Source organism: Pogona vitticeps, chromosome 10 (assembly GCF_051106095.1).
Source record: "Pogona vitticeps strain Pit_001003342236 chromosome 10, PviZW2.1, whole genome shotgun sequence".
NCBI classification, from domain to species: Eukaryota; Metazoa; Chordata; class Lepidosauria; order Squamata; family Agamidae; genus Pogona; species Pogona vitticeps.
The window spans coordinates 2,944,995-2,957,566 of NC_135792.1; the positions used below are offsets into that span (position 1 = coordinate 2,944,995).

A 12,572-nucleotide genomic window follows, 5' to 3' on the forward strand; every position below is an offset into this window, starting at 1 on the left:
GTAACTGAGGTTCACTTTCTCTCAGCTCCTGTGATCCTCTCTCTTGGTTTCCGAGCTTTTGCAAAAAGCACAGAGTTAAGAAAAAGAGCATTTGCAGTTACTGCCTGAATAATTAACACATAGCCAATCATCCATCCACCTTCTAACAGGTTTTTTTTTGGAATTTAATTTCGTGGACACAGCTGGTACTGTTCGGTTCATAAAACAGATACTCTCTGTAGGTTTATCTTATGTGTTTATCAAAAGGGAGACTAATGGCTTACTCGTTTAAGCTGGGCCAGCAGTGTTCAAACCTCCATGATCAGTCTTTCTCAGCAAATAGTGTGACTCCAGTGTGATGTTGGATCAAATTGTGCCCATACTTACCTCCGAAGTTTGCATTTCTGCTTCCACTAGTCCCTTGCCTGCTTGCCTGTCTTCCGTAGCACTCTCTTGATGCCAGGGGAGTATGGTAAATCGCCATGCGGGCTCCCATAGTCGTACAAGAAACCGTCATTCTGCTAAAAGAGCCACTCCCGTATGGAGAGGAAGCCGCTTGACAGGAGCAGCCCTGTTCGCAGGAATGGGCAATTTACAAAGGGGTTGGGGGCCAGTTTCCCAGTTGGCCAGTGGACTACTTTTATGATGTTTTCTCTTTTATAAACAATCTTTTACCTACCTATCTGCCATTTAAAGAATGAAAATGAAGTCAAAGATTACATTTAATTCCTTCTATCCTTTTAATTAATGCCAGAATATTTGTATATCAGCCTTTACATTGGCTTGATAGCCGCTGTCTGCTTAAATAACAAAAGGCTTGTGAAGGTTTTTAAAATAATTAAAGGCCTTTAAATATCAAAGGCGCACAACAGGCGAGGAAGGAGGTGTCATGAAAGAGACTTAAAGGGTTTGTCTTTCAGTCCACACCAAACTTTCTCTTTCAGTCAACAACACATTATTGGTGTTGTGTTAAGTCGTTTCTCATTTACAGCAACACTGTGGATTAATAATAATAATAATAAAAAATTCATATGCCATCAAATGATGAGTCAGTGGGCCTGTTCTAGGTGAGGATGGCAGTTGGTTTTAGACAGGTGTCCTTTGTCCTCACCTGAAGACTGAATAGGTGTTAGCCTTACCATCCCTTCTGCTCTTGCCCCCACTCTTAAAATTCTGACTATAAGTTCCTTGGGGGGGGGGAAGCCTTACCATTTTGTGCCTCTTCTCTTGCAAAAAGCCATGTCTGTTGATTAATGAGGACAAAGTTTTGTTGAGTTTAATATTCGGGAAAAAACCCACACACTTTTCCCCTCAAGCTGCTTGAAAGAGAAATACGCAAGGCACTGACGTTGTCCTGCTCTCGGTGCCTACTCAAGGGCCTCTTTGAATCTACAGCGCTAGATGTACCCAAAGCAAAGCGTGTCAAAAAGTGCCAATGGCCAATGACCTTTGAAGGTAAATGGTTGAAAAATGATAAAATAAGTATACTGTATATTCATTTAACTTTATTGCCCCCATCCCCAAAACCTTGAGCCAAAAGTAATCTATCGTACAAGCTAGCCTTCAGCGGATCTTATTCCTACACTTGCAGAAAAACACATTTCTCTTTTTCTTTTCTTCCTTTGGCAGCTCCGTTGGATTAGCAAAAGCAGCCCTCGAAGCAATTAACGGATTCAACCTCTTCGGCAATCAGGTAGTAAAAATATTTAAGTATTTGTTCATTCCCCATTTTTAATTAACTGCTTGTTCTTCAGTGAATTGCTTTCATTGCAGATCAAAGGACATTTAACATCCATATGGTAAAGTCTGTTCTGTCTCCAAGCCTTGTTTCTTTCTTTAAAAAAATAAAAAATAAAAGACGTGGACTAGAAAATTAAGTCTTGCCACTTTGGGTATGAGATGCATAGTCTAACAAAATCAGCTCTTTCCCCAGTTCACAGTCATTGCCTTTTCCCTCTAGCCATTTTATTTAACTCCTGTGAGAAACTAAAATATACAGAACTATCTCCTGCTTTTCTCTAGTCTGTTTGATCAAGACATTAAACAACTGCAGTTGCTCATACAAATATATTCTCCTCTTATGTTTTCTGTCTCTGATATGGAGCTTCACCAGTTGCTTTTATCAGCCTCATTATGGGTTCTCCACCTTTCACCCTCAGGCCATTTGGGATCGCTCACGTAGCAGGGTTTTTCATCGGTTGTGTTGCCCTGTTCTGGCATGTGTGCCCTTTTCTTTGTTATCACAAAACAGCTTTGTCTTAAGCTCCGTGTGTTGTGTCCTCTAAAAAAAAAAAAGATAACAAGAACAAGCTGGTTGTTCTAATGCTTTGCGTGTATTTTCTATAGCCCTGGTCAGGAAAGCCGTTTTCGGGGAAAGGTAGAAGGCAGAAAACAGAAGCTGACAGAGCTTGGAAACTTTTATCTTTTGGATTTATTTATTTATTTATTTATTTAATTTATACCCCGCCTATCTGGTCGGTGAGGACCACTCTAGGCGGCTAACAACAATAAAATACAGTAACAATATAAAAAAGCAATTCTAATTAGTAAAAACACTACAATACATTACATAGAGTGCAAAACAGAAACAGTAAAGAGGGAAGAAGGAGGTCAAGAGGAATATGATGGAAAGGCCTGCCCAAACATCCATGTCTTCAATTGTTTCTTAAAGATACCCAGCGAGGGAGACCCGCGAATCTCAGGAGGGAGATTGTTCCAGAGGCAAGGAGCCACTGCCGAGAAGGCCCGATTTTTTGTCTATTTCTTGCCGATTTCTGGCACCCGGAATTGCACGGCCAGCCTAGATGAGGATTCTGTGAATTGTAGCCTGCATAGCTATTTGTTCCAGGCTCTTATAACAGTTGTATCCAAAGATGGACCCATCCAAGTTCATCGGTTTGCCCGGCCATGACCGTTGTGTTGTCTCTGCTGTTTCTCTTTGGTGTGGGCCAAAAAAGAGAATTAGGAGTGTAAGAACTGGAGCGCTTCCAACCAGAATCCTTGGATGGAAGAGACGTGTCTCAAGATGCTTGAGGTTGATTTCTCTTTAGGAAGCCAAACATGTTTTTGCCCAATAATATCTGTCTGTCCTGAAACTTCTGACCATTCCATTCTGCCATGTTGCTGTTAGTGTGTATATGTGGGAGAGAAAGGCCAAAATGAAATGATTTTCCTTGCTTTACTTTCTCCTGCGTCTTCCACACCAGCGGTTGGTGATCAAGCAGGGTCTGGATGTCCCTTTTCTCTGCAGGGATATAACTTTGGCCACAGGGCCTCAAATTGCTATTCCGAATGTATGCTGTTCTATTTTATGTGCATTTCTCAAATTATCAGTGCGCCTGCTTTCTAAAAGCAGAACACCTTCTGTTGAGACATCTACATTTTTATTTGCACCATCTAAAACCCAGTTTTCGCTACCTTTGCATGTTTCTGCTAAAAACCGATTCTCTAAAGAGCAATGAACAGACAATGGCCAGAATCCTGTCGGTGTTCACATAAGGTTTGTGTGACTTGCTAAGGCTAATTGTGACTAATTGATAAGGGAGTGGTGCAATTTTTGGTCACGCAATGAGGCACGTAACCCGATACCTAACTGAGACATGTTACAGCACCTTGTCAGTTAGTTGCAAGTAGCCTTGGCAAGTTACAGGAACCTATTCAAATCCCAGTAGGATTCTGGTATCATATTAAATGCTAGGGTTTCCACATGAAATGGCCTGTTTTCACTCACAAATCAGAAAAAGTCCAAAAGCTTCAAATAAGTAGCTGAGAGTTTGCTAGGGAGAAGCTACATTCTAAGACTTAAGATACGTACAATCAGTAGATGATTCCTTCTGTGAAAATAATGTCATCTTTATTTCACCCAGGGACTCCACTGGCACAAGACATGCAGAGGAGGAGACTTGCTTATTTGAGAACTTAAGACATTTTAAAGAATTTAGCCAACTTTTTAATGGCTCTTTTATTGTGAGCACAAAGTTTGAGCACCTAACAAGGGGTGGGTGGGGTGGGGAATTCCTTTTTCCATGCTATTTTCACAGTGCATTAATCTGAACAATTTGGAAGCTTATATCTCTGAAGATTCTCAGTCCTCCAGGTAAGGTTATCTGGAAGTTGAGTCATGGCAACTGGACTTCTTTCTTATTAGGCTGAAACATTTCGCTCCTCATCCAAGCAGCTTCTTCTTTTGCAAATAAGCTCTGCTTGGCTTTGAGACAGTAGCCTTCATCCTGCTTACTTCCCGCCCTCTTTCCATAGCTACACAACTGCTTTGCTTTAAAATACAGATCTGGAAAATGGTTGACTTAGGCTAGCTGGCCACCAAATATTATGCACGCTGCTTGTTCGGGCAAGAATTGTATACACACATGTAGACATGACAGTGTCTTGTGGAGTCATTTTTTGTGTTGTAAATTTCCGAGTGTGAGAACTCTTTTTTTTTTCTTGAGGTGTTGCTTTCTTGAAGGTGGTTAGGATTCATCAGAGGCTATGTGGGACACTGCCAGAAAGTCACATGGTGATCTGTTGGCTGTTATCTTTGCTGCTGGGAGTTTCTGCAGAGAAACCCTCTGGCTCAAGTGTACATCTTCTTTCCTGAGGCTTCTAAAATTCCAGCTTCGCAAAATCAAAGCTCGAGGCTATTACTGGGGAGATGGGGAGGGAGAGCTAAGTGTACAACTTACAAGATGGGACAGGGAGGGCTTTAGGCACCCAAACTGATGCAGGAACTTCTTCCAAGGATCTGTCCTGATACAGCCTATCCAGAGTCCTGCATCTAAAGAAATAGGCTATATTCTACAAAAGATTATTCCATTGATTGCCATTGATTGATGATCTATCGAAGGCACTTTTCCATTTATTTAAGGGTAAGAGATACTCTCTCTGCGCTTTGTATGGCCTCCCCTCTGTTCTCCACACGATTTCATGCTGCGTCTGGTTTCTTCATGCATGTTCTTCTTTCAGTACTCCTCAGTGGTACTCAAGTGTGTTTTCTGTTGCCTTGGCAACAGATCCGGGCCACCAGCCCAGGACAGTTTCTCCAGTTTTTCATGGTTGCCCCAGCAACTGATCTGATGGAGATTTGCAATGTTCAGGCATGTAGTTAGAGGTCACTGAATCATGCCCTATCCCAGCATCCTGAAAACTGCAAGCAAACAGAACCACTCTATTGAAAATAGTTTAGCTATAAATTCAGTGCTTTCATTTTCCATTAGTGTGTCCTCATTAAGTTTAATCTGCACTCATCACTCCTAATACTAAAGCTATCTAGTGAATGCTGATAGAAGTTGAGCCAGAGTGATACCACGGAGAAACAGGAAGAAAGTATTGGCATGATCAGGAAAATACTGAGGTTTGCAGTAATTGGCTTTAGTTTTTTTTTTTTAAAATCCTAAAATCTTGGGCAAAATCTCCCCTGAAATATCCCAGTAAGGCTGACCGTATCAGGGGCAAGACTAGCGATGAGTTTGTGAATCGCCCTTTTGTGACCTCCTAAGTATTTTTGGGGGATGACTGGACTGTGGGTGGCAGGCAGGAATTCTAAACAGCAGCAGAGCGGCTTCTAGTTGAAGGTAGGCGTCCACATTTTATTGCTTGCCCGTTCGTTCTGTTTAAAATGTGGCAGAAATATCTAGCGGACTTCCCAACGCTTGACTTAAACGCTGGTTGTGAAGAAAAACGAGTGGGGGGGGAGGAAAAAATTGCTTTAGGAGAGGAAAGAAAGTGTAGGGGCTTCAAATAAGACCACATTCTTGCTTGTTCAGATGTATTTAATTATCCTGAAAAGTGGAGGAGTCAACATGTGAAGCAGAAATAGGGCAATCATGGAATGAGATGGTAGGGCTGGCTGTGGGAAATTGCCACTTTTGCCTGCTTCATTGTTCAAAAAGCAAAATATTCTGCAGTGCAGAATAAATTGGCACATGAGAAGGAAAGGTCCTGGCCCAGCCCGTGGCCTCCCCTGCTGGTTTCTAATTTGTTGCTAACAGTCTTTTTGATCTACTGTCAGTCCATTATTCTCATTCCATTTGTTGGTTGGAACAGACAGGGCTGTCTGTTGGGGGCCATCATTTGGCATTGTATGTTGTCATATTTTCTGTACTCTCCTTTTGTAAACAGCCTTAAGCAAGAAAAGATCCTAACAACAAAATGAAGGAATTAAAGAGTACAGCTGTATGCCACTTACCTGAAAGTAGACCCAGCTAAAACCAGGCTGTAATTTAGGAATAGAGGAAGCTTCCAGGCATTCAGATGGCCCATTGAGTCAAAGAACCATAGGCATTGTGGGGTCTGTACCATAAAGCGGAGAAGTTGGAAGAGGCTTCCAAGGAAAGCCACAGTTAGAGCTTTCTTAACAGATGGCCTTCTGAATTCTCTTCAAATGCCTCCAAGGAGGGAGAGTCTACCGTCTTCCAAGGTAATCCATTCACTGTTGGCCATCAGGAAGTTCTTCCTAATGTTCAGTCAGAATGTTCTAATGTACAGAGCTGCAGACAACAGTCGTGCTCCATCTTGCTTTCGGCAACCCTTCATACGTTCGAAGAGGGTTGTCTCAATCATCTCATCCACAGGCTGAACATACCCAACTCGCTCAAACATTCTGCATCCAGACCTTTTGCCATCTTGGTCACCCTCTCCTGCATGGGTTGTCTATACTCTAGCTGTGCTTGCCCGTGTTGTTGTTGTTTTTAAAGACAACAACTTTGGCTGGCCTCTGTTTCCTCCTTCCAGTGACAACCTTCTGCTTTTTCTAAGAGTGGCTTCCGAAGCCGTGGTCTACACCGTAGCCTTCTCTTAGGCAGAAGAGGCTGCTGCTGGAAGGAACAATAAGATGCCCTCGTGTGTATTGATGCACAGGAGCTCGTTGAGTGAGAACAGGTCCTTGTAGTTCCCAGCTTGACTTTGTTTCTTTATTTTTAGACTCTTACTTTTTTTCCCTCCTGAATCTGAATTAATTAGCTATTATTCTCTTCCTGTGGGTTTTTTTTTACTTACCTCAAAGCAGTTGCCTCAAACGGCGCAATTAGGATTTGAAGCACCCGTTTTCTACATCTTCAGTGATCATACCCTTGAAACGGTGCAAATGAATGTAGACCTCTTTAAGAGCAATTTCAGCCTGTGTTGAGGAGCAGGATGGCATAATTGCACATCTTAAATCAATCTGTGGTTATTGACCTACGTTTGGCTTTGAAATATTGTGGAGTTGTTGTTTTTTTTCGTTGCACAAGAAAGAAAGAAAAATGATACCACAGCAACTGGGAATTAAAGCTTTTTGTGATTCTTGCAGTAGCTGGAAAGTAGCTTTTGTTGATTTGCTTAAGGAGCAAATGATGATTGCGCTTTTAGGAATGGTCAACTGTATCGAAAACCTGGATTGTAAGTCCATATAATATGACGTATGTCGGGTTTTTTTTTTGCGGGGGAACATACCACCATCTGTTTGGCACTAATGGTTTGTGATTGCAAGTGGTAATTTTAGTATTCAAGGAGATTTAAATTAAATATTTTAAATAAATAAATAAATAAATAAATAAATAAATAAATAAATAAATAAATAAATAGGATGTCTAGAATGACAGCAATTGATTATTGCTACTCTAGGCATTACTGGGCATATCCTATGTATTATTAATTTTCTGCTCTTTTTTCAGGGTTGCTCATGGTCTGTCATATTTGTAGACCTCGATGCCCACAACCGGAACAGACAAACCCTTTATTCATTGCTTCCTCGAGAATCACGGTCTCATGTAAGTAAGACACGATTGTGTTGACAGAACATGGAGAAAAGAAACTGGAAATTAGTTATCAGCTGTAATTCCCTTGTAATATCCTTTTACATAAAGAGTCTACGTTTGTTGATTAGGAAGGAAATAGAATTTGTTCTTTAAATACCAATGTTCAGTGAGGCCTTTTTTGGGGGGGGGGATTATTGTGATAGATCTCTCTTTTTGTATCCAGGGGAGAAGCAATATTCTTTTCAGCCTGGAATGGGTGATGTTTTGTCTCCAGCATCACTGCACGTTATATTCAATATTCTGATCCATCACAGTCTGTTGGGGTTAGACTCGCCCACAATAATCTCACTGAATTTATGATAGCGCTGGATGATTTCCAGATCTAGATAGCGTTTTGAAATGTTGCAAAACGTTTGAATGGAGCATGACTGCGGGACAGGAGTCACGTGCTTGCCATGACCGTCTTTGCCATGTCATGCCTCCTTTGGCTTTTGAAAAAAAGGTGTCTGATAATGTTTGTGTCCATCTTGGAAGCTTGACTGGTCTGCTCTTTTTCTTCCAACTCACTCTTGTAGTTCTCGAGGCTAACGTAGACAAGGGTAAGGCAGCTCTGGCAGGACATTAAAACAAGAGGCAAGGTAAAACTAGTTTCATGAGAGTACACAGAGAACGGGCTTCCAGATGCACATCAAAATGTGTATCCTGTTCAAAGTAATTCTCCATGGATGGTGTCCTCAACCTGTGTGCTCTTTTTTTAGTCCTGCAAACAATTTGCACCCAATAATTTGCACATTTGCTCTGCTGGATCGAAACAAGTATATGACAAGTTCCAGGGCATTGGTTTGCAGTAATATATTAGCATAAACCTATATTCAGGACATAGCAGTTTGAAAGCATGTAAAAATGCCAGTAGATAAATAGGGACCACCTTGGTGGGAAGGTCATGGCATTCCATGTCTAGTCGTGCTGGCCACGTGACCACAGAAACTGTCTTTGGACAAATGCTGGGTCTATGGCTTGGAAACGGGGATGTGCACTGCGCCCTAGAGTCAGACACAACTGGATTAAATGTCAAGGGGAACCTTTACCTTTATATTCAGGACAAAAGCTGGATGGCATAGCTCTTGTGCAGAGAATAAAAATACGGAGAAGCCCGATGCTGTGGTTTAATTTTCAAGAGAAAATCTCTAGCTCTCGTAATAGGAGAAATGTGTTGTGAAAGCAACATGGTTAAAAATAAAATGTAGGGCAGGAGTATGATCTCCCCCACCCCCCAAATGTTCATGTTTTTAATTCTTTTTGTCAGTGTTCTCCACTCTGCCCCAACTTAAATTTCTTGCATTCGAAGGTAACAGTTTCCAAACAACAATACATACCAACTATTGTTGGCAGTTGCAGAAATCATGAAAATGTATATGGATTACAAATCAGGTTGAATTCCTGTGCTCATGACCTATTTGCAGCGTGACTTCCAGAACTGAATGGATTATATGCATTGTTTCTAAGCCGTGTAAGTGGAAGACACAGCTTTTATTTATTTTTCTTTGCTCTCTGAGCATTAGAACTGCAGAGCTGGAACGGATCCTATGGATCATTAAGTCCAGCTCCTGTCAGGAAGGCACTGTGGAGAATCGAACTGCCAACTGCTGGCCTCTGCAGCCAGAGACCTCAACCACTGAGCTATCCAGCAGTTCCTTGGCTACATTATTCTATAGTCATTAATGTAGCAAGAAATAACTTCACTCTGCTTGGAGTGGAACTTTTAAATTACTTATATAGGTGTGTAGCCATAACAGATCAAATATAGATCGAAGTATACATCAAGCTATCTTTTGGGTTTGTAATTTACAAGTGCCGTTTTAGATTCTTCTTTTTTATAGAGTAGGGCTGGCTGAGAGGCCAAGCTAGTATGTTGTTAAGATACTTTTAATCAAGAGTGCTATTTTAGCATTCGGGTACATTCCATTAGCCTCACAGTGAGCGCCATTGCTTTGTCTTAAAATTAACAGTCATGGCACGATGCCTCTTTCATTCTTCCTGAATCTAGTAGCATTTCTACAATTTAAGCAACCCATTAATCTTCACTGTTACTGTTGTCTGATGGGGAAAAAATAGAATTTTAATTTTTTTAATAGATGATTAAAACAACTGATAGTTGTGTTGTTTATATTTTTCCTCTCTAGCATGCTGCAAACACAATGCATTTCCCCAAAAGATGTAGGAATGAAGACTGCAGTGCTCTGTTGCTATATATCAGAATATGTTTTTATCCATCTTTTCATGTTCTCCCATTCTCTCTCTCTTTCTCTCTGTTTCTCTTTTCCTGTCTTGCTCTCCTATTAAAAAAAAGAGAACAAGACAAACCGTGTATTGTTTGTATTTTATATTGTGTCAGTGTTCATTGTAAACAGTATTCATTTTGTTTTGTTTAATAAATTGACTGGGCACAGTTTCAGAGAGTTGGGCCATCTGTGCTATTGATTAAACGGAAACTGATGAGTTGATCCAGTTCAAAGGGATGTAATCCAAGCAGTGTTTTATTCCCCAAAGTATACATGGAGTCTGCATGCAAAGAAGTTTCCATATTTTGGCTTCAGTCCTGTGCACATGTTGTCATTCCCCACAGAAGCAGCCCCTAACACTGAAGTAAGAAGAAGACTGCACTACCATAGTCATTTAGGAGCAGCCAAGCTCCTGGGCTAGGGGGTCTTAGTATGTATCGTAGGTATGAAAACAGCATAATGTACTCAATACATACTAATGATAAGCAGCAGCTGGATTCCTGTTCTATGGTCTTCTTACTTTTCTCTTATCCTCCAAGATTTACACTGAGATTCTTTCCCTAGAATACTGATGCTGCTCTGCTGCCCTGCATTAGCTACCCTGCCTTTGCTGTGGATGATGAGGCCTTGTACAGCCAAACCATTGACAAGGTAGTTAGGAAGCTACAAGGCAAATATGGGTTCAAGCGATTTCTCAGAGATGGCTATAGAACTGCACTAGAGGACAAAAATCGGCAGTACTACAAGCCGGCAGAAATTAAGGTACAGTTCCCAAGAAGGTATTGATGTGCACATAAGTGTTAGATCGGTGCCTGTGTGTAGGATTTGTTGTTGACATATGTTTCTTATGATTACAAGGCGAAAAATGTGGGTTTTGCCAATCTAAATAATTTTTACACTGCTAATTATCTTGACTCTCAATGTCAGTTTCTAATTTCTAATTACCTGTATTATGACATGATTGTGCATGCTTCACTGCAGATTGTATCAGCACTTCCTATGTATTCTGGATTTATTTTAGTAAAAGATGACAGTTATATTTTTCAATGCCTGCATCAAGCAAAAAATTCTAATATTACATACTCATGATTAGATTGTTTTCTGATCTGTCATTGTCCAAAGTTTCCAACAGGTCAGAAAATAGATTTTTTTAAAAGAGTGAATACTGTATAGGGAAAATATTGACATTTCTGTATTCTGATCTCAGTGCCTTTCTGTATTGCTTTGCCACACAAATTTTTGGAGAAGTCGACAATAATGGAAGTAACTAGACAATCCATTAGTAGTATTCCTACTGTACATGATTTTCTAACAGCAGAAAAAGTCAAAGTTGATACTATTAAGGTTCCTTCTAAACCATAGTTCTGGAATTCTATAGTTTTCAGTGTCTTCCAATTTATTTGAATCAGTGTATTTCAAAGGTTTCCAGATTATGTAGGCTCAATGGAATGTAAGGGTTTCCGCAGATGAAATAATGGCAACCATAATTTAGGGATCAAGAAGGAGCTATGCAAATGTGTGCTCACTCACCTGAACTCATCAAAATAAATTTGGCCTTTGAGCCTGTGAATGGGCAGCCAGGAAGCAGAGAAGGGTCAGCATGAGAGATTTACGCACAAGAAGGAGAGAGAGACCATAGACTCTCGAGTTAAAGGGTTTCAAATAGTAGAACTTGGAAGATTGAGACCATGTAGGGCCATAGACAATCGTAAAAAAACATACAGAGATGTCTGACTCAGTGTGGTGCAAAGAATCGTAGAAGTGCAGAGCTGGGACCCAGAAATTCATCTAGGACAATTTCCTGCCAATGCAGAAAAATCACAGCTGAGCTATCCCCACCAGATAGCCACCCAAGATCTCTTTGAAAGCTTCCAACACCTTGGGCTTCTACAGTAGACTAGACTATCTTGAATCTAATCTTGGGTCCAACATCTGGAGAGCTGTACTTTGCCCATCTAAGATACACACCCTCTAACTTATACAGTATTTAGTTAAACGTGACTTAATTATTTGCACAGTTGATTTTGCTAGACATCTTTTGGGGCAGAAACTCCCACTACACTGGCAAGGAGATTTGGGGAGTTGTCATACTGAAAATAACAATGCCAAGCTCTGGATTTGATTTAGTTCAAATCTGTGGTGAGAGGCAAAATTGTCAGTGCTCTTTAAACTAGAGATGGGCACGACCTGCTTTGTGCTGGGTTATCCTAAGTTCTTAGCACAGCACCCCATGTGCCGCGTGTTCCCTTCTCCTACCACCTTCCTGCTTCCCTACACACAAGCTGATGCACGCTGCTCAATTCACCCTCATTGCATGATCTCCCAGTCTCGGCAGGAACACAGACTTCCCTTCTCTCTCCTCCAGCAGCCGCCCGCTCAAAGGCAGCTCTGCAGGAATCCCTGCTCTGCCTCCTCATCTGAGTGGGCAGCTGCTGGAGGAGGAGGAGAAAGGAAGTCCTTGCTACTGCTGGGACTGGAAGATCGTATGACGAGGAGGGAACTGAGCAGCGTGTGCTGACTTGTGAGTTGGGGAGACAGCTGGAAGTGGGAGGGAGAAGAGAACACACCAACAACCTAG

General features: G+C 41.2%; 1 protein-coding gene across 9 annotated transcripts in view; it reads left to right on the forward strand.

Annotated features, from left to right (window-relative positions):
• The window catches only part of PHKB (phosphorylase kinase regulatory subunit beta), a 99,964-nt gene that overhangs the window by 38,794 nt on the left and 48,598 nt on the right, over positions 1-12,572 (forward strand). For all 9 annotated transcript variants that reach the window (XM_078380445.1, XM_078380446.1, XM_072980974.2 and 6 more), the window contains 3 exons: positions 1,609-1,672; positions 7,629-7,724; positions 10,559-10,756. In XM_078380445.1, coding sequence (XP_078236571.1) covers positions 1,609-1,672; positions 7,629-7,724; positions 10,559-10,756 — 358 coding nt within the window. The remainder of the gene's footprint in view (positions 1-1,608; positions 1,673-7,628; positions 7,725-10,558; positions 10,757-12,572) is intronic.